Here is a 27,523-nt window from a genome sequence, read left to right on the forward strand (position 1 = left end):
TCAGCAGAAGTCAGTGGCCTCTGCAATCCCCAGATTTGTCTAGATGCAATTTTTTCCTTTAGTGCTAATTGAAGGGTAAGGTTTACAAATTGAATCCCTACACTATTGATGAACTGAATGTGAATGTTCAAAAAGAAATTTATGGCATTGACAACAATGTTTTGTTAGGTGATTCTCAATATGATAACTCAAGTACAAGAAAGTTTTGCTGAGCAACGTGGCCTTCACAAACAAATTTTCCAAAAATATAATAAATATATAAACTTTTGCCAATATAAATATAGAATTTAATTTTTTTCATTTCATTCATAAAATATTACATGTTATAACTGTGTTCAGTCTGTCGCTGTTTGAAGTTGCTCACCCAGTATTATTTAGATTTAGAAGAGAAAAACACCAGATGACGAGGATTTAAAAAATACAAAGAAAAATTTTAATTAAACTATTTATTATTAAAAATGTTAATTTAAAAAAAAAAAAATATATATATATATACATGATATTTAAAACATTATTTTTCTGGAGTATTTATGGCTGTCTCAATCAATTTGTTCATCTGTTCTGCTCTACCATTTGCCAAATTAATGCACATTTGCAGTTCTGATTCTGATAATGAACTTCCACCTATAAAAAAAAAATAAAAGCAAAACAAAATGTATATAATTATTAATAAGTCTTAACAAACAAAAGTTTTTTTCATGCATAGCTAGAAATCAGTACATTTCTCGGTATAGATAATTTCTACAATTTCTCCATTTACCTGTCCAACAGCTATTTTTTGCCCATAGTTTTAATAACTTTTCACCAACATATTACCAAATATGTTGGTGAATATGTTGTATGCTTTCTTGCTCATTTTAAATTGTATAACAATTATGACAAAATTAAATGCACACAATTCTTCATCCACAATGTATGGCTTCAAAGTTGTAAAAAGGAACATTATTATAAAAGAAAAATGTATGGTTATTTTTATAGAGAAAAGATTGGGCAATCACCAAAAACAAAAAAAAGGATAAAACACTTTAAAACAATTAATACATAGAAAATTGCAGGTAAAGCTAGAGTACAATAAAAATAGACATGTTCCTCCACTATATGACTCAATGATGTTCAATGAGACGATAAGAACACAGATTTAAACTTTGAAAGGTTACTCTTATGTACAGTCTCATGGGCACCTGAAAATTTTTCAGCAAAATAAGTCAGCGACTCTGATTGTAAGTGAGAATCAAAATGGTTGTAACATTACATACCATTTCAATAACAATGATGGTAGATGCCATTTCAATAACAATGGAACAGTGGTTTGCTGTACACTACGCATTCATAGTGGAAACATATTTTACAAATAGATTCAGTTGTGTTCACAGTGATTATTCGGTCAGCATTTCAATATTCCACATCGTAGTGCACAATATCCTCACAATAAGGTAAAGTTATGGATAAAAAAGTTTCCAAATTATTACTTTTACAATCGACAAGCCACCAGGACTTCATGAGAACTACTTCAAATGTTCAAACACTGACAGAGTCAGAGAGGCGTTGATGAGTAGCCCTCAGCGCTCAACCAGAAAGCTTGCTTTAGCCCTTCAATTTTCCCACAGCAGCGTCACAAGATCCCTACACAAGGATTTGAACTTTCATGATGGCAGTACAAGATTTTAGTAAGAGAGACAAAACAAATCAGGTCATTTTGTGCAAATTTTATTAATTTTTTAATGATGAAATAGTCCTACTAATGAGTGACGAAGCGCATTTTCATTTGTTGGGCGCTGAAAACAAACAAAAATCTTTGTTACCAGTCTGATACGAATTCTAAGCAGTTTCATATATGTCCTCTTCACAGTCCACGTGTAACTGTTTGGTGTTCTGGGAATTTTTGAAATCATAAGCACTTATATCTTCAAAGAGAAATAAGAGCTTATTTCTCAGCATCAATGATGACGGTTCAAGAGATGTTTTCAGGCCACATAATTTCTATAGGAGATATTTGCATGGCTGGCACATTCTCCACGCCTCAGTATGCAACTATCTTTTCTGGAGGTATCTGAAGCCTCGAATGTTCAACAATAGATCTTATAACATTAATGAACACAAAGTCTCCATGCAAGAAGAAATCAGAGCAATCCCTGACAAGATGCAAGTAACAATGAAATCTCCAGGACAGACTACAACAGTGTGGAAAATGGCGAAGGACATTTATCTAATACATTATTTAAAAAATGAAGTTACACCATAAATGACACTGTATTTATGTAATTACAGGTGGAACAACCAATCTTGATACTTGGTGCCATGGCAGTGACAGCTGTAATTAAAATAATTCCATTATCCTTTTAGTATAAAATCTGCTTCATTACCTAACAGTGAATAGACCTTTGTAAGATGTATTTGGTGTTAGTATTGGATTGCAAAACACAGTTTTTTGAAATTTTAAACACCACAATATAAAGTTAATATTTTGAACATTATTACATTTTTAAATTTAATTTTATATGATATCTGATAAATAATAATAATAATAAATACATATACATACATACATATATATACATAAATCATATTTATTTGATCAACCTAAGTACAGAACAACAAATAAAGTAAAATACTTTACTATTAACTTTACAATTACTTTACACTTTATTAACTTTACTATTCCACTACACATGCAAAAATGTTTTTGCTAATTTCTCACATCATCAGTTGCATTAAATTTTTATTGAAATGTTCACATCAAATTAAATATTACACATAAATATTACGAAGTAATAAAAATTTTTTATTTCTTATAAAAGAATAAAACTTTATTCAAATTTCATTATTAGATTTTTTAAAATATGAATTATAAAATTTAATGATTCAAAGTTAAGAATTAAAATGAAGTACTACCTTTTATATATTTAAAAAGTTTTTAATAAAATTAAAAATAAACATTATAATATAAAAATTTTTAATTTACAAAAATTACATATATAGAAATACAATGTCAATTAATAAAAATAAAATAAAAAATAAAAATAAAATAGAATAAATATACATGTGGTCTGGCTAGCCAATGTTAGATTACTGAAAAGAGTTGAAATAGATTGAATTAAAAATTAACTATGTCTGAAGAAGTGCTGCCAACTACTCCAGCTTTTATAATCGTGTCATCCTCATACTCTGTTTGAAGGTTGATCAAATTAAATCTACTTTTACATTTACGAGGTATGATCAAAAAATACAGTGAATAATTTTTTATTAAAAAAAGTAATAAGGTTACATAGAATTCTATTTAATCTCCTTCAAAGTACTGTCCTTGGCTAGCAATGCACTTATCCCAACGTTGACTCCATGACTGGAGGCATTTCTGGAAGGCGTCTTTTGGAAGGGCTCTCAGCTGCTCGGTCGTGGCCCTCTCAATGTCAGCAATGGTGTCAAAATGTTTTCCTTTAAGCACAGTTTTAATTTTAGGGAAGAGCCAAAAGTCGCATGGTGCTAAATCTGGTGAGTATGGCGGATGTGGACAGACAGGAACACATTTTTTGGCCAAAAACTCACGAATGAGAAGCGAGGTGTGACACGGCATGTTGTCGTGGTGAAGAAGGAAGCCATTGGTCCACTTTTCTGATCGCTTTCTTCGTACGTCATTTCGCTTTGAACTGATCTGTACGAGATGTTAAGGTCTTCCAATAGCTCTCAAACAGTCATTCGCCTGTTTGAACGAACCATTGTTTCCACTTTTTCAACTGTTTTTGCAATTACTGGACGTCCCCCACGCTGCTTGTCTTCAACAGACTCATTTCCATTTTTAAATCGGTCATACCACTTGTACACAGTCTTCAAAATTACCACATTATCGCCGTACACCGATTCTAACATTTCATGAGCTTCTTTGGCACTCTTTTGCAACTTAAAACAAAACTTAATGTTAATGCGTTGTTCAAAATCCATGTTGCGCAACAGACATGATAAACACAACCTCACTCTAGCGGCTCTGGCAGCTGACTGGCAAGCTCAAACGTGTTACAACTTGTCCCTGTCTGTCTCAGTTGATCACGCTATTGGACAAATTACAGCATAAGGATGTAGTATCGGCAGTTGCCGCTATAAAAATTCATTTACCGTATTTTTTGATCACACCTCGTATATATATAAATCTTTCTAAAATGTCAAACTCCTATTATTTGTATTCATATAATATTTTTCAATTTCCAGTATTTCCAAATTTGAATACCAGATATTGAATGTGTGTTATTAATAAGATGATTAGAAACATTAGAGAAACTCATTATCCATTTTTATAATATCTAAAATGTTTAGAGAATCTAGTTTTGAAAGATCTACTGGTTTTTCCTAAATAAATATAGTCACAATCATTACATTTTATTTTATAAATTCCACTCAAATTGTATAAACCATGTGAATCAGTATGTTTATTGTTTTATAAATGTTATAAAATTTGTGAGATGGGTTCCTTGCAAGCATAGTGATAAACAAAAAAAATTGTATTTGTGCTGTATTGTCATCTCTGAATCAATAAACAAAGAAAGAGATGAATTATTAACACATATGAGTTATACAGAAACGGCACAATGATATTTGTCTAGTATGATCCTTTACATAATGTGCTAAAAGTTTCAGATAGCATTTTAATTGCTTGTTTGTGGCGATTGAGGAAAACAAAAAATCTGACATTTTTTAAAAAATCAATAGAAGTGAGGTTTGAGCTATCATAAATTACCTTTTTTTAAAATTTAACCCTGACAGACATACAAAATAAATTTGATTCCACTTTAAAGGATTCTTCCCTTTTGTTTTTAACAGTAAAAAAGTGGGCCACCGAACTTAAATTATATTCACTCAACATGATGAAAGCTTGCAATGTAAAAACAAAAAATGATTGACAAAATCATAAAAATAAAAATCCACAATGCCATATTAAATGATCATAGACTGAAGTAGACTAGCTTCCTAACATCTTGGTAGACCATGTCCACTATGTTTTACACAATTTTCAAATGAAAAAACGCTTTCTGTTCTATGGTTGCTACATTTGTTAATGGTCGACTGAAAATTGCATTTGACTGAACACTTCTTGAGGAAATTACTTATTTAACTGCTGATTTCACTGAGTTTCTTTGATGTCTTACAACACTAGATTAAATATGAATTCACTATTACACTCCTCGAATAAAAAACAGTCTAAACAGTGGATGGAAGCAAGTAAGTTCACTGAGAAAGTAAAAGTGGTTCCATCCACTTTTTTGGAATTCTCACGGTGTGATGCTCATATATTGCCTGGAAAAAGCCAGGACTCACTGAGGAGTATTATGCTTTATTACTGGGTCGATTCAAGGACACTATTTAGGCTAAATGTCATATTTGACCAAAAAGAAAGTGTTCTTTCACCACGATAACACGCCTGCACACAAGTCCCAGACTGTTGCTGCAAAATTCCATGACCTGCACCACAAATTGCTTCTAAATGCGCCATATTTGGCTCTCTGTGATTACTTCCTCTTCCCAAACCTAAAGAAATTACTTGCTTGATGAAAATTCACTTCACATGATGAGGTTAAAGCTGAGACAATTTTATAATTTTACAGTTGGATAAATTGGATTATATAAGCTGCTGATTTAAATGTACTGAACTGCAAGGTGACTAAGTTGAAAGAATAAAATTTTTGAAAAATCTTGTGTTTTCTTTCTCAGGTTGAGAAATTTCTGAATGGTCCTCATGTAAATGCCGAGGCATATTGATAAATATTAAAAAAATTGTGGTGGGCCATTCAAAATTGCAGACTAGGCCTGTTAATTAGCAGTATTTTGCTCCTTCCTCCTTCATGACAGCTCACAGTGTCATGCCACTGAGAAATCAAAATCCTGGAAATTATCATCCGTTTACCAAAATAAAAGACTTTTTGGAGAAGAAAGTTTTGAGAGCGATGAGATTTGAAGAAAATGGTGACTATCTCAATGAACTGGAAGTGGAAAAATACAATACAGAAATACAAAAACTTGTCAGACAGTCAAAAGTGCTTAAATATAAATGCTGACTATGTAGAAAAATAGCTTAAGTTACTTAAAAAAAAAAGAATGTTTTGCTCAAAAATCCTTGTCAATTTTTCTTTTTATTATGTAAGTGGGTATTACTTTCAGGAAGACTTTGTAAATAATCTATAATAAAAGACAGTTAGAACAAACCAGAATTAAATTTTTTTACCTGGTTTATGAACAGAATATAACTTTCTACCGTCTGTAACAACGGTTATTCGGCCGCCACTACTAAGACGTTCTTCTTCTTGAGTTGGATCAGCCAAAATAATATTACTGTAAAAAGACAGTATCACAAACACATTCAAACAGAAATAATAATTAATAGTGTGTAACAAGAAAAAATTAACTAAGTATTAATAATTAATTAAAACTTTCTTAACAGCATACTAGTAGCCTCCCATTGATCTCATCACATTACAGCTTCAACTTCTTTATGGCAAAAACCAATTAAAAATAGAATTTATTTCTCTGTTTTTCTAACAAATATATTAATTACAAAATTCCTCACATTTATCAACAAAAAAATTATCAATATAATTAAAAACCATCTGTTGTTAAAACTGTAATCAAGAAAAAAGTCAAATGTTGGTTTTACCTGCACACAGCTACAAGATTTTATACATGGTTTATATTATTTACTGTAAATCTTCTTTTTCTCCTCGACAATTAGGTACATAAGCCAAAAAAATTAATTAAAGACAAAAGTTAAAAATAACTTAATTTTTCTATTCAAAGTTGTTTCTTAAATTTCTTGTTATGTTTTCCTTTCTTCACTTCATCCTGATTCCTACAGAGGAAGACCCATCTTCTGATGATCCTAGTCACCACACCACTCCTTCTGTTCCAAGTCCTGATGGGCTTTACTGAAGGTTGTCTTTTAGACCCTCTAAACCTGATAACACATCACAGTCATCAGTTTGGTCTCTGTCAGGAAATGCCTTGGCAGACATTTCCATCAGTATATTTACACAATCTACGATCACCTTTGTATGGTTTCCTCCAGCCATGACCACCTACCATAACTTACAACCCTCAACTATCAAATTAACTGATTTGCGCAATACTTGTGTCTTCCACTAACACCAAATGTTTCATACTAAACTCTTCCCACATCTAACTTCAATTAGACTATACACTCATATAATTACTTGACTGAGGATTTTAAACACCAAAAATACTATTCTCATACTAACAAAACAGGTGTTGATCGCAACTACAATTTTGTCCTACAATTCAATTTACTCAAGTCCTTTTGATTTACTAAAAAGTCAATAAAGAAATCACAAATTTAATAAGCCTCTAATGAAAACATACCCTATTTTCTCTGCTCTGGTCCACTTTTGGGAGCAAGGTCAATGCCTACACCCTCCTATACCAAAGCTCCATCACAGAGTTCTCAACACATTCCATTCTCATTCTAACAGTGAATACCTCAGCTAACTGGGCTCGATGTCAAAATGCCTATTTTGGTGAATAAGAACTCAGCTGGGCCCCTAGCCACCCAGGCAGCTATTCTACCTATATATTCATAACAACTTTAGGCCCGCTCAGCCATCCTCCACAGTGCTAAGAATCTCAGGAAGCCAGCAACCATGTTCCATCCCTTTTTGTTTTCCAGTTAACTTGCAGATCAAAACCAGAATTGATCCTCCCAAGCTCTCTCTGAAAAAAAGGGGAGAGAGAGAAACTATAGATTATTTAAAGCTCCTGAAATGTCCAAAATGATACCTAAGACATACTCAGACTCACTAGAAGAAACAATGCTCATAACCTTAAGAAAAGCATCTTCCATTCTCCTACCTGGGCATAAACCATATTGTTCATTTATCAACAACTTTCTAAAATTCAACCTACTACTAATAGAAAGATACAATACCTGTCAAAAACCTTTCCAATAACTGGTAGGAGCATTAAAGGCCTATAAGAGGAGCTCATAATTCGATCCTTATCACAACCTTTAAACAAGAATTTAAGATCACTTTTTTCCAACAACAGATAGCCAGCAAAGAGTATCCTATTAAAAATTCAAAGTACGAATACAAATTTCATTAGAACAAACAAGAGGTCCACTGTGATTCCATCAAAACCAGGGGCTTTATTCCTACCAGAATTGCAAATTACCTGATTTACAAAAATTTAACTGAAAGAGAGTCTTTGTAATTTCCACAGATAAAATACCAGAGTGAAAAGCAGCAACTTCCTCTTGGACTCGCAGATGATACGAGGTTTCATTAGTTACATCATCCGGCAATAGATCATTCAAGAGAATATTTAAAATCTTGGCTTTATTAGAAACAACAACCCTGCAGGGTCGAGAGAGCTGACAAAAAACATTTTTCTTATGCTTACACTCTAGGACTCTACACACAATGCTCCAAGGATCCTCATTTCTTTGCGCTCTAACAAAAGAATGCCAGGAATCCCTTTTTCGACATCCTGACCAACTGAAAATATTCAGACCTCTGTCTTTGACTGTAAATTACCAAAACCGCTCATTGTTCAGGATCACTTTCCTGAAATGGTTCACAGGTTGTTTCAAGAAAGACAACTCTCTAGTAAACCAAGGAGCAATTCTCTCTTGAAATTGAATTCTCAGTGGCATCAATGAAAGCCAGAGAATTTTTCTGCTAGGTCTCCAACTGAATATCATCCAGTATTTGGCCTAAGACGTGGAGTCTAACAGAGAGAAAATTAATAAATTTCAGCCGGTCCATCTTCCTGAGCAAGATGCACCTCTGCTGAACAGGGACAATCCCTCTCTCTTTTTTTCTTTAGCCTCAGGAACCATCATAAGGTATTACTTCAGAGGATATGTGTGAATGTAAATGAATGAATGTGAAATGAATGTAGTCTTGTAGTCTCAGGTCGATCATTCCTACCCACCGGGTTGGTCTAGTGGTGAACGCGTCTTCCCAAATCAGCTGATTTGGAAGTCGAGAGTTCCAGCGTTTAAGTCCTAGTAAAGCCAAATATTTTTACACAGACTTGAATACTAGATCGTGGATACCGGTGTTCTTTGGTGGTTGGGTTTCAATTAACCACACATCTCAGGAATAGTCGAACTGAGAATGTACAAGATTACACTTCATTTACACTCATACATATCATCCTCTGAAGAATTATCTAAATGGAAGTTACCGGAGGCTAAACAGGAAAAGAAAGAAAAAGGTTGACCATTCCTGAGATGTGTGGTTAATTGAAACCCAAAGAACACCGGCATCAACCCTACCAGGAATATTCTTACCAACAGTAACATCAATATTTGTTAACATATTTAATTGAGATTACATGGTGAATTATAAAAAATATAAAATAATGAATAAGTTTGACAATCCGGAGATATGAGTGCAGGTATGCAGGAGGTCACATAACTGAAGAACTACGCAGATGACAAATGAATGATTTTCTTTTTCTAATTACATCAAGTCGAAAATCATTTATTGCTTTAATACTTGTGGCAGAAGTGATTTTTTACAATAAAAAAGCTGAAAAAAATGTATTGTTAACCAAATTTTCAAAAAAATCTATTTCCTTAAAAAAATAGTTAATTATCTAAAAACCTATTCCTAGTAATGTTGTATCACTACTCAATTTCCATTCCAAAGAATGGACACACACACACACTGATATTTATTTACAAAAACAAAATTGATTCCTACAATTTCAATATAAATAAAAGATATTTAACAAAAAACTGACAACACAGTTGTGGGATTTTTCCCTTCACATAGCTAAAGCTGTGTTCTGGGAAAGTCCTACAACTGTGGGTTGTTTCTGATGCACGGCTTACACACACAACTTAATTTAAAATATTTATCAGTTTATTTAAATATAATATCTTTTATTTATTCAATTCAATGATTCTAACTAAAGTGCGTGTGCTTACTGCATTTAATTCACGCAGGTATGTCGATACTAGCACTGACAGTCGGCACTAATGAAACTAATGTAATTTCACAACTTAAATAGAAAAAATTTTGCTTATATGGGGGCAGACTGGTGTAGCCGTGAGGCTTAATGCACCAGACACCACCGAGTTGACCAGGCAATCGAGTTAGAGATCCAGCCAGACTTTTTTATACTTTAAATATTATTAATTTATTTAATTCTACCGTTCAGCTGTGATGTCACAAAATAAGAGTATTTGGAGCATTTTTTAGGGTAGGAGTGTGATTTTGCAAAACTTTTTTTGCAAATATTGTTATTTTTTAATCATTAACGAATTCGCGTAAGAAAAACATGACCTTATTTAGGCGAAATCTTGAGATAATGAGGGGTGACATTGCTCTACAGCCTCATCCCCTTGACCTTTTAAGTTGAAAATTTAATGGTATCATTGCCCCATATATAGAAGTAATCTGATAAAGTTTGATCAAAATCAGTCCAGTAGTTACAAAATGATTCAGAGGCCAACATGGAACACACACACGTACATGCGAACGTTAACATCTGGAGAATTTCCATTCATTTTTTTGGATTTTCTAGGTCTATTAAACGTCAGGATTCGGTGAAAACCGCATGTGCCAAAACTGGACCGATTACAATATTTCCCCTTCTAGATGAACGGTAAAGATTACGGTAAAGGTATTTCCCCTATCTAGACGGTAAAGTAAAAAATCACAACATCCACTTTACCCAACCGACAATAGAACTATTTTCATGTAAAACAGCACTATACAAGAAAGAACTTTATTATACTTCCTTAGAAATTTGCAGTAAATTACAGAACCATTTAAAAAAAATCATCTTAATTTATTAATATTTAAAATACAATTAAAAGATTTTTTTTACAGAAACAATATTACTCTATTATTGAAGGCTTCATTGAAAACCACATACGCCCAAATTAGACCAATTACAATACTTTACCTTCTAGAGCTCTGCTATAGCACTATCTAGACGTGAAAGTAAAAGCAAATACAGAAATAAACTTTGTTACTTTCACAGTATAAAAAAACAATAAGCATTTTCAATCAATCATACATTACTAAAAAATAATAGTAAAATAACTTACTCAACAAATACTGCAAATGAAGTAGCGACTGGTGCACATTTTATATTAAGACTAGTTAAATTTTTATCATTCACAATTGTAGAAGATGTTTCTTCATTATAAATTACTTCCGGTAATTTAACTAGAAAAAAAATTAGAATGCTAAAAAAAAAGGTATAACTTAAAGTTACATACCAGTTCATTAAATAGATATAATTACTACTAAAATAAAATAAATTTTTATTAATCAATCATAATCTTTTTTTTAAAAAAAAGAGATTATTTGCAACTACTAGAAAGCGAGTTTTAAAAGGTCTATTTTGAATTTGCTGCCTACATCCACAATGTAAATAGATGGCGGTTGCAGTTACTTCAATGTTAGTGCTGCTATTAGCAACAATAGTTCAGTATTTTTGTTGTTTGTTGTTTATATTCATCCATATATAATGAACGTATAATTGCCAAGTGTGAAGTATGATGAGTAGTTCCGATTTTTTATGGCAAAAAACAATTCTGTAGCTGAAATTCACAGGCAAGTTTATGATGTTTACTTGCTGAATATTATGATGAGTATTTGAATATTATAGTACAACAATGGTGCCCTTCATTTAAGAAGGGCAAATGAACATTCATGTTGAAGAATAAACTGGCTGTCTATCAGTGGTAACAGATGGCTTGATTAAAAATTTTGAAGAAAACATTTGAGAAAATTGGTGCTTTACTATCACAATTGTCTTTGATGATGTTGGATTTAAAAAATTTTGACTAAAAAATTGAGTTATAAAGAAGTAAAGAAGCTTATGGCTATTGTTTTTTGGGACCTAAAAGGTTCTTGGCAAATGCCGATACGTATTGTATAAAGTTAAAAAAAATCTTAGAATTGCTATAAAGAACAAACAACATGGGAAGCTATTCTGCAGGATATTGCTTTTGCATGATGATGCCCGGCTGCAGAGAAGAGTACTTTGAAGGGGACAAGGACCAATAATCTATAAAATTAATAATAAAGATTAAAAAAATAAAGTTCAGTTATTTTCTGAACAGACAGCGTATGCATTTTTTCATTATTTTTACAAAATATTTTTTATTCATGTCATAACATTAGTACAGCCCTGAAGACCTTGATACTGCATTTTTTGTTTGTATAAAATATTTTATAATTTTATATTTTTTTTCTATTTATGTGCAATGTTTAAAATTTTTTTCAATATACATGACCATTCCATGTATCTCTTAACAGTACTGCCAATGTAGTAAATGTTCTAATTGGAAAAAGTTATAATATTGTAGAAACCAAGTATTATAATATCTGATTTAGTTCGAAGGTTTTCAATAAAAATCAAAATTCTAATGTTAATAAAAATGTAACAGGATTTTTAAATAAATTTTTGTTAAGCATTACTAAATCAGAAAATCGGTTTTCAATATTTTCAGTTTGCAAAAATTCATGACTATACCTATAAGAATTAAATTAAATTCACTGATGCATTATAAATTTTGGTATCAATGTTTTGGCAAATATATTAATATATCAAAATATTAACAAGAAATAATTTTTTTTATTTTTGGTGGCTTCATTTGCAGTATGTTGTTTTTGATAACGGGAAGTTGACACTGTTGCTGTTTCACCGCAGGTTGTTGAATTGTTAAGGAAGCTTGCTGCTGTCACTTCTTTCAAACCAGATAAATTACTACTTGTCTTGATGAAACCTAGGAGTTCGGGAACTTCAGATCTTATTAAATAAATAGATTCAATCATTCTGTCTATATTTCATTTCAACCAGTTACAATTTTCAGCAATTATAGCGATCTAATTGCACCTCTATTTTTTTTGTTTTACAACATTGCTGTACATGAAGTTTAACACTTCACACAGGATTGTTTACAGTAATTAGTTTTATGTTTGCCACTACATTTTACGGAGATTGTTTGATTAGTGCATTTTTTGTACTGTGATCAATTCTTGCATAATTTCCACAAGGTCTAACGTTAAGATCATGAATTGCTCTACACCTTTGGTGACCTAGATAGATCAAATTACTGTTTTTTAACAATGCGACATGAATCTACATGTAGCTCTATGCTTGTACATTTTGAACTTTTCAAGCTAAAAATATATATATATTTTTTATAAATATAAAAAAATATTTTTATCTTATTCAAGCAGACTTTGAAGGAAAATGTTATTCCATTTTTTTGCAATCATCAATGAAATATGACAATGTCATTCTCATGAAAGAGAAAATACAAACATACAAAAATATGAATTTTTTTTTTTATTATGCTTATAGTTTAGGCAAGTGGTTTTATGTGACCTATCAATAAAGTTTTGATTACATTTCACATGAAATATTTATCCAAAAAGAAAAATACTTTTTATTACTTTCATAGCTTGGAAAGTATAAATATATAGATGTGTAATAGCTTTATCTGGAGTGTCTGAAGTAGTAGTATTGGCACTACTAACATACAACGGAAGAGATAATGTTTTGTGACAAGATAATGTAGGTAACAAGAAGCTAGTTACCAATAAACAAATCCATCTCCACTCTGCTCAACTGGGCTTTTTAAATTTTCATGAAAAGTAGCACCTCGTGTGCCACAAAGTCTGTGCAAGGCAGGTTCCATAACTTTTGACCCAAAATCACAAACAGGAATTTGAAAAAATCTCCTGAATTAATTTCAGCAGAAAAATAATTCTTTGCATATGTGATGACACACGAGACCATTATTACATTATTAAATCGAAATCAGTGAGTATAGAGCGGTGTAAGAATGGAGAGCCTAGCCCTTTAAAGGTGAAAACGTGTCCATTAGCAGAAAAAGTCCTTCCAACCATCTTTTGGAACTGGAAAGGAATATTGTTCATCAATTTTTCCATGAACATTGTACTGTAAATGCTGCTAACTACTGCTAGCTCTTGGCCTAAAGAACAAAAGGCACCATTAGCCAATCAAAGATACGATTCTGCTTCAAGACACAGGCCTCACACAGCCAAATATATCTTCCTGCAATTCTTTTTGTTTGAGGCATTGAAAGAGGTACTGAGAGGAAATCGATTCCAGAATGACAAAAAAGTAGAGGAATTTGTGTGCAATTGGCTCATGATACATCCTCAAACCTTTTATGAGGAAGGGCTCATAAAAGCTCTCTCAACATATTGTAAGAATATGAAGAACTTCAAGGAAATTACATAGAAAATCAATAAATACTCTTTAGATATTTATTCTGTATTAATAAATGTTGAAAACAAAATTCCAGTTCATAATTGATTGATCCTTGAATTAGTGAAAATTATAACAAATGAGAAGTCCATTTATACTAACTTATAAATATTTTTACAAATCACAATTATTGATGTTCAGATTAATCAAATGAATTAGATCAATAAAATTTTGAAGTGTTTCACTTATTTAAATGAAGCTAGGTAGTGACCAGGTTTTGCTTTTCTGGATGGAATATGTGAGGCCCTTCAGTAATATTAACAGAGGAATCTTTCAATAGCAAAAAGTGTAATTAATTTTACTACGGTAAGGAATGCATTTACAATCCTTATGAGAAAACGGTATCTAATCGGTAAAATAATTCACAATATTTAGACAAATCCTACAAAAGCCAAAAGATGCATGTGACGACTAGCTATATTTATTTGGTGATTTAGTCGGACTTTTTTAACCACATCCAATAAAAATGTTTGGAACCCTATTTGTAGCTACTATAAAATCAGATAATATTGTAAAAAACAGAAAAAAGATATGTGAAAAAGATATTAGTGGGGCCATTATCTTCTCTGCTTTAGCCGCGGTTTCAATAATATATTTCCTAAAGAAATGCCTACCATTCAGTCATATAATAAGATATGCACAATAAAATATGAAACAAGAATCATTGTGAAAATTATTTTTATACATAGTAAAAAATTTACCAATTATAAATAATTGTTATTTTATGAATATTTTTCAACGTACAGTATTGTGTAAATTAATTGAAGCATTGCACTGTAAAGGGAAATTTTAGTTAAGTAGGTCACAGTGCTCTTTGCAACACCACCTTTTTTGGTTATTCTATAATAGTTGTTTTTCTTTTATAATAGTGTAGAAATAAAAACAATGTTTTATAAAGCTATTTAATTAGATTTGTTTCATTTTTAATTTTGATTTTTTAATTTAATTTTTTAAATGTATTTCACACCAAAAAACAAAATCATAACTTTCCATAAAAACTTTTCAATTGTTTCAATCTCAAATTGCAGCATAATATACGTGAATTTAAAAACTGTCGATTCTATCCATGTGAAAAAAGAGGCAGGTTCTGCTGAGTTACAAAGAAAGACAAAGTGTGGTAGAAATAGATAATCTATTAAAAAAGATCATATCTTGCTGATTACATTATCTAAAGTTTATTTTCAAAAATTAAATTGTGGTCTTCAAAGAGCTTCGATGTTGAAATTCATGATTCAATTGTGCAATGAAGCTTGTAAGATTGAAAAGCATGTAGTTCAATGAACTAACAGAAACGCAATTTCTAACGGAATTTATGAAGAAAAAACTAACTGGTTATGTAAACTGGATGGTTGAAGGTTGGTCAAAAGTGATTTTCTTTGATGTTTCTATTTCACTCAGAAATGTAAACATCCACAGTTTGTTCTCTGACAAAATGTTAGTAAGCATCTGGTAAAAAAAGTTTTAGTTTTTTTTTTTTTTTTTTAGTAGAAGGATCTCATTATCTTATTGAAGAAATGATGAATACAGAAAAATATAAGATTATTTTGGAAAGCAGTTTTAAGTTTTGTTAAAAGTAAAAACTATCTGCTCCAGCAAGACCTTGGTCTGTCATTTTTTTAAATCAGGAAAAAATCTCACAAGTGAAAATAATAACTATTTTCTATGCAATGTATTTTAAGTTCTGTAAACTTGCCTAATTTCAGCAGTACTGAGAATTTATAGACTATATACAAGAAGGAAATCAGTAAGTTGATGGCACAGTAAGAAGAAATTGATTAACAGTGCAATCTGTATATGGTTTCGGGATGAAAAATTTAAATAAAAATGTGCAAAACTAGACTGAATGAATGACTATGCTCCAATGACTGAAAAAGGTGATGAAATATATATATATAAAAGAGGATATATTTCATGTAAATAAAAGAGTAACGTAACTCATACAAGTACAACATAAAAACCTGTAAAACTTTTAATCTGTTACCATTAATTTGCACAGCACTATATACTGATGGGCTGAACTGGATCTCATATATTAAATAATTACATATTTCTTTCGTGAAAAAACTGAATGTTTTAAAACAAAATTAAGCAAATTTTAAAGTTAAAAATATTGGTATAGTACCAGAATGAGTTTCAATACAGTAATTAAAACATGCATATTTTTTTTTGGTTTGGAAAAAATCCTTGTTTAATTAAGTCTAATGAAAGGATAAATTATATTGAATTTTTTCAAAATATATTCCGGATTAGGAAAAAAAACGTAAATTACAATCATTTAATTAGGGTAACTAGATTATAAACTTGAAAGTTCATGCTGTCAAAATAAAAGTAAAAAAATTATTAATATAAATGCATAAAGATTAAAATATAGAAATGTATCCGAATGAAAGCAAGATCCTATATATTTCTGATAAGCTGATTACATTTCAAATAGTTAAAAAAAGAATCATATAAATTTTTCAATTTTTACCCATAAGTGTTATATTATCATTTATATCAAATTAAAACTTTTTAGATTATACATTTTTTCAAATCAGAGCTTCTTGATGGTTAAATTTAGTACAATTCATTAATATCAACTTTATCAACGAATGTATCAACTATTAAGAAGTTCTGCACGATTCTAAAGTAAAAAGGAAACCACCCAGCTTCTACTGCATGTGATTTTTATAACATTTGTAATCGCAGGTAGGTAGAGGGATTAACTAGCTTTTCAGGCGATAGACTATATTTAAATATTCAAAAAGTATCTGACTGATAATTTATATTTTACATGACATATTCATTATACGTAACTGCTGAATTTTATTTTTAAAAAACATAGAAATAGTAATGGTGAAAAAACAAAATAAAAAAATAACATACCTATTTTCAATGCAGCAACAATAGCAGCTAATGCAGCATCAATAATGCATCCATTATAATCAAGGCATATAACATCACAAAATAATACCCAAACTAATTTTTCATTATGTATACAAAGTGATTCAAGATCAATGATTTCGCAACTGTTAATTATTTCAGTGATAAGACTTGTTTCACTTTGTCCCTCATCACTTGGGGGTCCTGGTCTAAATTTAGATGAACATAATGGTGGATAATCTAAATTTGTTACTAAGAAACCTTCACCTGGTGCTTCTGCTCTTGGTTGACACAGTTCCTGACAAAAAAAAAGAAAAAAAAAACCATTAAAATTTCAACAATAGCTATTTCATCATTAATCACAGAACACTTCAAATAACAATGTCATGAAAATATTGGGTAGAAATAAATTGCAGCCATGGAAAACAGATACAAATGGAAATGAATATAAGCATTCTCCATAACCCAACAGTTGTAAAACTGATTTTACGACTGACTAAAATTAAAATTGCTTTTATAATTGACTAGCTTCATCGTGGCTTCACCCGTGCTGTATGGAAACTTGTATTTCGTTGCCTCAGTCAATTTTTACTTCTATTCCCACAGGAATAATGGGCTTCCCACGGGAAATCCATTATGGTTAAATAGCAAATTTTTAATATATGTTTAATAATATTTTAACATAAATTTAATTCTATTATTTTTGTAATAATCATTTGATTATTTTGAATCATTTAGTTCAAACCAAGCTCACACAGACAGTTCATTATTAATTCAATTCAATAATGTTTGTGCTTCAACTGGTAAATCTCCTCTATTACACACACACGTATATATATATATTTTTTTGAGATGAAATATATCTAAAAACCTTCTTACTTATACCAAGAAACATGGGTAAAAATTTGGTTGCAATTGATCAAGTAATTTTTTTTGTTTATCCTGAACAAACAAAAACCCTCTAGTACAGTCAATTTATATTTTTATTTGAAAATCCTTACCTACCGACTGATGTTTTTTTCCATATGTCAGGGGTGATGAGGGAAGCTTAACTCCAGATTTTTAACATCCCCCTCCCATAGATTTTTGAAAAACTCAAAAAGTTTTTGAAATGCGTTTTTCTCTGAATCGATACATTTTAGAGAAAAGTTTTTCAAACAAAAAATGTAGAGGACATTCTCCTCTACAATTAAGGTCTGTGAAGTTATGCCATATAATTTGAAATTGAAATACTAGGTGGCACTGAAGTTATAAAAAAAGTGTTTTTTCACCGGAAAAAATTGTTTTTCATCTGTATTGCATTTGGAAAAGTTGTTAATCTCAAAAAACATACCACTTTTATTCAAACAATATTCTTGTACGACTTAGCATTCCTGAGTTATAGCGGTACAATGGCAACACATGGTCCTATTGTTACTGTAGCTGGGGAGATCAGCATTGTTCAGCGACTAGACCGGTTTCGAACACATGCCCAATTCACAACATTTGCACACTTTCACAAGCTCCAAATGGTAAGTTGTACAACTTACAGTTGTCTGTTTTTTTTGAGATGAACAACTTTTCCAAATGCAATACAGACAAAAAACAATTTTTTATGGTGAAAAAACAGAAAAAAAAAAACACGTATTTCACAATTTCTGCTCCACATAGTATTTCAATTTCAAATTATACGGCATAACGTCAAAGATATTAATTGTAGAGGAGAATGTCCTCTATATTTTTTGTTTGTAAAAATTTTCTCTAAAATGTATAGATTCAGAGAAAAACGCATTTCAAAAACTTTTTGAGTTTTTCAAAAATCTATGGGAGGGGGATGTTAAAAATCTGGAATTAAGCATGCTTCTCTCATCACCCCTAACGCATGGACAAAAGATCAATCGGTAGATAAGGATTTTCAAATACAGCCTATTTTGATGACAAATTGCCTGTACTACTCTTCCTCTTTATTAGTAGCATAAATATAGAAGAGCATAAAACAAAATAAAGAGGTATATGAAATTAAACAAGCATGTATCATTTGTACCTTATTTTTCTTTATAATCTTTAAATACAACTAATTTACAAATAAAAGCCAGGCAACTGCTGACATAAATTCTGATACATCCCCACATACAATTCAAAATAATTTATAATTAAAAAGTAAGTACTGGTAAGTTATTAGAAAAAAGCAGAACAAAATATTTAATACCTCCTATGTATTAGTAGATGCCCTATTTTATTTTTCTAGTAACCATGTTTTCTAAGCATTTCTGGTATCCAGGAATCAGCTTTCTAACACCACGCTGTCTATAAAAATCTCAGTTTGGAGCTGCTTCAACTTGTCACTATCATTGTGAACCTAGTCATTTCCTTTTACGTAAAGGAAGATGGTGTGGTGACACCTTGGCAAGTGTAAAGTACAGGCTGTAAGAGGGGTTGGTGATAAAAAATTCCTTCTGTAAAGAAAAATCTTCTAGATAGTAGAGACAATAATGTGTGGGGGGTTTGCCTTATTGCGATCAAGAAAATTTCTTGATGGCAGAATACCATGTTGCCGATTCTGAATCGCACATCTTAGGTTTTGAAGTGTTGAATGATAAACCTCTATGTTGAATTTTTGTTCATGGTTCCATGAAGTTCACCAGTGGAACACTTTTTTTTGTCTCAGAAAACAGTTGCCATGATATTAACTGGGTTCACTTGAATTTTTTTGGCTACTAAGAACTTGAATGGTACTACTGCACGGATTGTCTAGACTCAACACTGATGTAAAAAGTCTGTAGTTCATCACAGATTATGTTATGAGAAAAATTTGTCGCTCTCTCTTGCAGTGGCCCAAAAATAAAAAAAACAGATTCCATCTTTTGGTTTCTGTGGGCATCGGTCAAAATTTTCAGGAGCCATCTCACACGCAGTTTACAATAGTTTTGCAGTAACAACTCTATATATTGCACTTTGTGAAATGTATCGAAGAAAAAATGTTTTCTTAAACTTTTATATTCACTCGTTCAAAAATCTTCTTTTTGAATAATAGACCTTCCACTCTCAACTTTGAATATTTTTATGGCCTTCATTAAATTCACAAAATCACTGCTTACTTCACTCATTACTTCAGGCCTGTAATTTAACACCATTTACAATGAATTTCAGAAGCTCTACAATCAGAAAATTGAATCACAAACTGTTTATTATTAATAACAATCAACAAACAACGGTAAAGAAAACAAACAAGCTGATAACAAGATGCCTAGTTAATTAATGAAAAGTTTGAAGCTATTGATCACATCTGATAGATTCACTGCTGTTGATCACTTTTTATTAGCGACTGGCCTTTACTTTGAGGGCTGATGGACATGCAAAATTTAAAGATTTCTGTGCCCAAGATGAATGCTTCTCAAGGGTGCAGACAAAATTATTGTACAGTTACAACCCCCATATTAAGTGTAAATGCTGTTCAGCCAAGTTAGAGTTCATAAGTACCTATGTGTTTTCAAAAGTATGACCTCTTTTGTTGCGTCCGTTTGGGCACAAGGTCAGAAAGAAATCGAGTACTTATTCAAAATTTAAGGAGTGCCCAACACAGAGCCTTAATCGTATGCACTGATGTGTTTAAAACAACCTCCTACGAGGCTACCACAGTATTGCGAAAGGCTTTCCCAATCGATTTAGTGGTGCAAGTTCGGGTGGCCATGTGGAAATTGCGAAGAGGTAGGGAGGCCAAGGTATTTGGGATGCGGTTTCGAGCCGGGCTTGTAATGGAGCAGAATGATGATGGCAATGCACCGGTTCTAAATTTTGAACAGTTTGAACTCCTGCAGAGGAGGCTTTACAGCCTCGCAATGGAAGCATGGCAAGAATGGCACGCCACAAGTAATGGTAGATCCTTGTATAGATTTACACAGGACTTGGGGGGATGGTACGCCTCTAGTTTGTTTTTAAGAGCAACAGGAGCCCAACTGCTCTCCAACCATGCGAATTTGAACCAATATTTGTTTCGGTTCCTCCTGGCAGGTGATGAGCTGTGCGTCTGTGGGGAGTCCAGTTGAATGCACATGATGTTTGACTGCCCAGCTCTTGGGGGGGACCAGAACTCAGGCCACCCTGAAACTTACAGGTCAAGGAGAGAATTGGCCACTCATAAGCGGCGAGCAATGTGGCGTGAGCCGCATTATTGGACTGTGTGGGAGTTCCTTGATGCCGTTGCTTTGTTCAACCGGCATCAGTAACTTAAGGGATATAAGGCTCCTACTGCTAGCCATAGGACGCTATCCTCAAAAAATGGCTGGCCATCGGTCAAATGTAGCTCCAAGCGCTATAATATGGTGGACAGGTACTTGCTGGCATTCAGCGACCTAGGTGTGGCAGCAAATTGCTGTTCTTGACAGAATAAATTTTAATTTATTGACAAGTCATACATTTTAGTATGTAGATGGGGTGTGTCTACCCATTTTAATAATATAAGACAAGTGAGTGGTGGGACACACAAGCGAGTGGTGTAGGACACCATGCTTATTCTGCTCAAGCAGTTGGGTAAGGAGCTAATTAGGATATTGGTTGCTAAACCGTTTTGAGGAACAGTAGCCGTTTGTGGTATGTACATTCGGTCTTATGCTTTAGGGCAACTGAATGGGGTGGTGGTGGGAGAAATGCCAGATTAATAAAAAAAAAAAAATTTACTATGGAAACATACCTCATACAAAAGCTGAGTTATAAAGAGAGCTGATCGCATAGCCACAGCCAAATTTAGCCATTAAACCTCTTTTTTAATTTTAAATATGATGTTTTGTCAAGAGTATGTTCATCAGTTTAAGGTGCGTAACTACAATTACCTATAATATTATTTTAAAAACATTATAATCACTATAAGACATATTATTTGGATATCTATAGTACCAAACAAATAATGCGAACATGTAAATTTATCAAACCGATCAAAACTTTGCATTCATCAAAAACTTCATTACTTAAGTAACATCTCAGCCTACTGAGTGCAGCTCTTAATATGTGTTTTGGGTGTAGGTTGAACATACATTTTGGTCTTTGAGTTTGTTTATTCTGTAAAACTTATAAATAATATAGACTAACTTATAAACATTTTATTACTATGAGTGTTCCATTTTAAGTGTGGATCCATAAGAATGCAAAAATACCTAACTTTATTTACTCCTACTGTCCTCTAGTGAGGGACACATACAAGACCCACCTCTATCTGAATAATTTGTCGGTCTGATTAGACCTACACAATTTGGTGAGTTGACTTTAGTACTGCTGCGGTTTGCTAAAGTAATGGTCGTCTACTAACTGGTGTTTCTAAAAGGACGCAACTCCCTTTGACAATGTGAATTTATTATAAAAATATTAATAAAATACTTATACAACTATATTCAAATTACCTTTAATAACTTTACAGTAGATGTTCAAAATAGTTTCATGTGATCCCGATGCAGGTATGAACATGTTTCATAACATTTGCAGCCACTTTTCATAATGTTTGCTCAGTAATGTTTGAAATCACACTTTCAATGTTATCCTTCAATTCAAGAATACGAGGACTGTTTTTAAAAATATACTTCTTAAATACTCCCACAGAAAAAAATCTGCTGGTGTAAGATCTAGGGATCTTGGAAGCTACAATTCTTCTAATATGAAACGATGGCCAAAACATTCCCGTAACATATCCTGCGTTTCATTACCAGTATACTGACATACTGCTGGAACCGACATAATCGTTCATATAAATCTAACATGGCAATAAACTGTTAAGATTAAATTGCTATAAACCACACCGTCTACACATTTGTAAAAAAATAAAGGCCCTATTACACGACACCAGGAAATCACACACCAAACACCAATTTTACCTGCTATACGTGGTGCTACCCAAAAGTTCAGGGAATTTGAATTTTGCGCGTGAACCATTGCTGGAATGATCTGCTGCCGCTAGATGAGGCTAACAGTACTCTTTGTGAATCAGTGTTCCAACAGCTGTGACGGTGAGAGGCTGCATTGTTGACTTTTGTGGGGTTATGTAACATTGTGTTTTACTGCTTCAGCGAAGTTCTAAATGGCAGACTTTAAAGAGCAAAGAACCTGCATCAAATTTTGCTTCATGCTTAAAAATACTGGTGCAGAAACCGATTGCATGCATGTGGAACCATTTGGTGACAATGCTATGAGTAAAAGTAAAACTTTTTTGTGGTACAAACGATTCAAAGATGGAAAACAACAGTTGATGACGATGAGTGTTCAGGAAGACCATCAACAAGCACAACACCGGAAAACATCACGAAAGTGCAAGAGGCTATTGTTGCAGATCGTAGACAAACAATCCATGATGTTTGTGCGATCGTACAAATGTCATTTGGGTCCATGCAATGCTTCTTGTCGAACAATTTAAACATGAGACGCATTGCTGCAAAATTCGTACTAAGAACATTGAACAGTGACCAGAAACAAAATCACGTAGGTGTCTGTAGTGAATTGAAAAATTCAGCAAGAGATGACCCTAACTTCATCTCCAACATCATAACCGGTGATGAGACATGGATGTACAGGTATGATCCTGAAACTAAGCAGCAGTCGCCGCAGTGGAAGTCACCAAGTTCACCGCAGCCAAAAATGGCACGCCTAGTTCACAGCAACGTGAAGTCCATGATGATTGTTATTTTCGATATCAAAGACATTATCCATAAGGAATTTGTTCCTCTTGGTCAAACTGTCAATGGGATGTTCTATTGTGAAGTTTTGGAGCGGTTACGTGAAAGTATTAGGCGCAAACGTTCAGATCTGTGGGGTAACAACAGCTGGGTTCTGCACCATGACAACGCGCCTGCGCACACATCGCTAGCCGTTCGGAATTTCTTGGCTTCCAAAAAGACGGTAGTGATTCCCCACCCACCCTATTTGCCTGATCTTGCCCCATGCGACTTTTTTCTCTTTCCGAAAATAAAATTTCAATTGAAAGGCCGTCGTTTTAATATAATTGAGGAGATTCAGGAAGAAACGCAGAACGTGCTTCGAACACTTATACCTGCAGACTTCTAGGGATGCATGGAATCATGGGAAAAATGCTGGGATCACTGTATCAATGCCCAAGGGGATTTGAAGGAGACAGTGGAAATTATAAGTTATAGTTAGCAATTTTATTTTGGTAAAATTCCCCAAACTTTTGGGTAGCAACTCCTATAAGAGTTGTTTCCTTCTTGAAACACTTGTAACTTGGAGAAAATACCATATGTATACTTTTTTATTGTTTACCACATGAGTGTGCCAGTCAAGCTATGATTTGAGAACTATAAACCATACTTAGGTCAAATGCTGTTACATTTTCCCAGAAAGAGCTTGTAAATATTAGTACGGTATCAACAGTGAAAGAAATACTGATAAGAATTTACAGATATCATATTTTAAAACTTCATTTGAAATTTTTTAAGTTCTTTTATAAAACCCTCTACTGTCAACAGCAAAAAACACTTACAGCTTTAATTCCACATATTACAGTAGTACTTCCAATTTTGACGACTGCAGATCCTTCAGCTGTGCTAATAGAACCGACATTCATAGTAGCAGGTCTAACCTTCATTAACTTCCGTCCATCTGGTCTGATATCATGAGCCTGTAATACACATATCACAATGTTTAACAAAATCAGAGAAGACAAAAATAATCAAATAATTATAATACATTAGTAATTAACAACTATTAGTATAACAAATTAAAATAAAAAAGAATAAAGGATGCATTATCATAAAAATTGCATGGAAAACAATCTAAGTGAATAAATATAACAAAACAACCCATACAATTGAAATAGACATATAAATAAACAGTATAACACTGTGCATTGAAAATAAATTTCTATTTAATTCAGTTATAACAAAAATTTTACGTCTCACCCTATTAAAACTTATAAGAGGAAAAAGAAATAAATAATACAAAATCTACAAGAAAGGTAAAATATTTTAAGTCAATAATAACAGATCGATCAATAGACTTAACATTTTCTTAGATTTTTATAAATATTACGTTTCTGATAATTATATAATTTATTTAAATGAACCCAATGAATTAGAATTATAATTTCAGAAAAATAAAATCTGCCAATACTGTATCGGTCACTAATATTAAAAAAATGATTAAATCTCAGATAACAGTTAAAAGGTTAATTTTCATTTTCTTAACTGCATTAAGTTTCTTTATTTTAGACTTTGCTTAAATCAATTGACAAGACCATTAACATACAATCAAATCTGAAAAAATTCTGAAAATTAAATATGTGCTTAAGTTACATAGTAATAGATACAATTTTTGTTTTCCAGTAATTTTTTAGTCAGAATTATGTATTATACAAAATCCAACAGGCACTTTATTTTCTTTTTAATTTCATTTATCTCTTTTTTTACTAACACTGATTACTAGACGTTTAATCCACTTTAATTTCATTAATGTCTTCTTATTTAATGTAGTTAATTAATAGATATGTTTTAATTATCTTACATTTTTTATAATAATGTATTGTTACTTAAATTCAATTAAAAAATTAAAGTGAAGCCAATACAATACTTAATGTGTAAAGCAGTAAAAGAATAAGTGTACATTATATACATATGGAAAAAGCTTTCAATTGTATTAAATGATTAAATCAATCCCTCTCTTCTTTTGATATGGTTCTGCAAGACAGTATTTCTATTCTGAATCATTCTGCTTAAGCTTTTATTCTTGTTCAATATTCTCATGAATTCACTTTATTTGTTCATTCCATTTAGATTTCTTGTACCTCTTCCATGGTCTCATTTCAAAAAACTCTTAAGCCTTTTATATTTCTCTTTCTTGTTGTCCGTGTTTCATAGCTCTACAAAAGTACATTCCAAATGTAATGCCACAAGACGCTTCTTCCAATCTTAACTTCACCTGCTACATAATCTTTTTTCTGCTAAATCTTTATTACCATTGCTATTCTTGTTTCTATTTCATATCAATTTTGCAATTATCTGTTAACACGCTACCTTTTTGTCTGTTAACTTCTACTATTCTACTTTTTCAGTTCTTCCTTTTTTGTGTAGATGTTGCTTATGTCTCATGTGACATTACTTTTCCTAATATTCATTTTGATTACATATTCTACAGTAATGTCTTCTAATGTTGAAATCATGTGTTAAACATCTCCTTCCTCTTAGAAAAATGTAAACATTAAAATTAAACTTTCAAAATACCTCTTGTCAGTCTTAACCAATTAAAACGTTTAACTTAAAAATATTCTTTGTACACTACGCCTAAAACTTATTCTAAATTATTTATGAAACAAATTTATTTACCAGATATTCTCTGTAAAATTTAACTGGGTGGATTTTCCTGAAATAAAGAAAAAATAACATTATAACTAAAATTTGAAGAAAATTTAAAACAAAATAATGTAAAACAGTATAAAATACTTGTTGAATTGTAAATATAACAAAAAATCAAAGTGCTTGTCTTTTTAATTGAATAATCTTCCAATATAGGTTAGACTGTTATTTTTGTGCTTAAAATACAGTACTAACTGCTAGTTGATCTAATAATGTAGTAATTATTTCAGGCCATTCCTGTAAATATGATAATTGCTTTGTGTATGCCCTCACTCACTCAAAATATAAAATATCTCTTGTATGGAAACACAAAAAATATTTTAATTACAAATCATAATAGTTTAATGGGAAAGAGCCATTACATGCTTAAATTTTGGATTTTTTGGATACCAAAAAATATAAATTTTTTATACTACAATTATATCTGAAGAAAATATTTAACATGTTAATATAATGTATTCTGAATATAACAAATTTAGAATATAAATTAAAAATTTTAATATAAATTTCTGAATATAACAAAGGTCAGGAATGAAAAGGTACTCGTAAAAAAGATTATAAATTTATACTGCTTAAAAGAATGAAAGAAAACACTTAAAAAAATAAATATCTAGCAATTTTATAACATTTTATCCCACGAAAACTTAAGCAGATAACGTTTTAGTAATTATTATAACAAATAATACAATTAATAATATAACCTGCCGGCCTCCGTGGCGCGAGCGGTAGCGCCTTTCATCTGGAGGTCCCGGGTTCGAATCCCGGTTACGCACGGCATTTTTACACACGCTACAAATCATTCATTTCATCCTCTGAAGCAATACCTAACGGTGGGTCCCGGAGGTTAAGCAAAAAAAAAAAAAAAATAACCTGTATTGGTGATCATCCATAGCTGTTTGAAATTGACAAATTTACTATTAAGAAAATAAAAATCTAAATTTTACACGTCTGTTATATAATAAATCACAAATTACACAGTACGTCTTTAACACAAAAAAAATCTCTTAATATCACATTATCACAATAACGAACCATAACCAAAACCCACAAACACGCTTTCTTTATGGAAAAACAACATA

General features: G+C 31.8%; 1 protein-coding gene across 2 annotated transcripts; it reads right to left on the reverse strand.

Moving 5' to 3' along the window:
* Positions 1-433: 433 nt before the first annotated feature.
* Positions 434-27,523, reverse strand: LOC142332099 (exosome complex component RRP43-like). Of its 2 annotated transcripts, none has more exons than XM_075378315.1 (7): positions 27,315-27,523; positions 26,415-26,451; positions 24,578-24,715; positions 17,125-17,419; positions 11,057-11,177; positions 6,209-6,315; positions 434-624 (listed from the first exon to the last, which is right to left on the reverse strand). In XM_075378315.1, the coding sequence occupies exons 1-7, from the start codon at positions 27,332-27,334 to the stop codon at positions 512-514; spliced, it is 831 nt and encodes a 276-aa protein (XP_075234430.1). In that variant the 5' UTR covers positions 27,335-27,523; the 3' UTR covers positions 434-511. The 2 variants fall into 2 exon arrangements, with proteins under 2 accessions (XP_075234430.1, XP_075234429.1); XM_075378314.1 differs by lacking the exon at positions 27,315-27,523 and adding an exon at positions 27,146-27,265.

This window comes from Lycorma delicatula, chromosome 11, assembly GCF_047948215.1.
Source record: "Lycorma delicatula isolate Av1 chromosome 11, ASM4794821v1, whole genome shotgun sequence".
Lineage (NCBI taxonomy): Eukaryota > Metazoa > Arthropoda > Insecta > Hemiptera > Fulgoridae > Lycorma > Lycorma delicatula.

What these genes read in the sequence shown, in the direction of transcription:
- LOC142332099 (XM_075378314.1), bottom strand. Translation starts at nt 27,222, where the DNA reads ATGCCGTGCGTAACCGGGATTCGAACCCGGGACCTCCAGATGAAAGGC. An exon ending in CGCGCCACGGAGGCCGGCAG is followed by an intron (nt 26,452 to 27,145) that starts GTTATATTATTA and finishes TCTTTATTTCAG; the next exon opens with GAAAATCCACCCAGTTAAAT. An exon ending in TAATATGTGGAATTAAAGCT is followed by an intron (nt 17,420 to 24,577) that starts GTAAGTGTTTTT and finishes TTTTTTTGTCAG; the next exon opens with GAACTGTGTCAACCAAGAGC.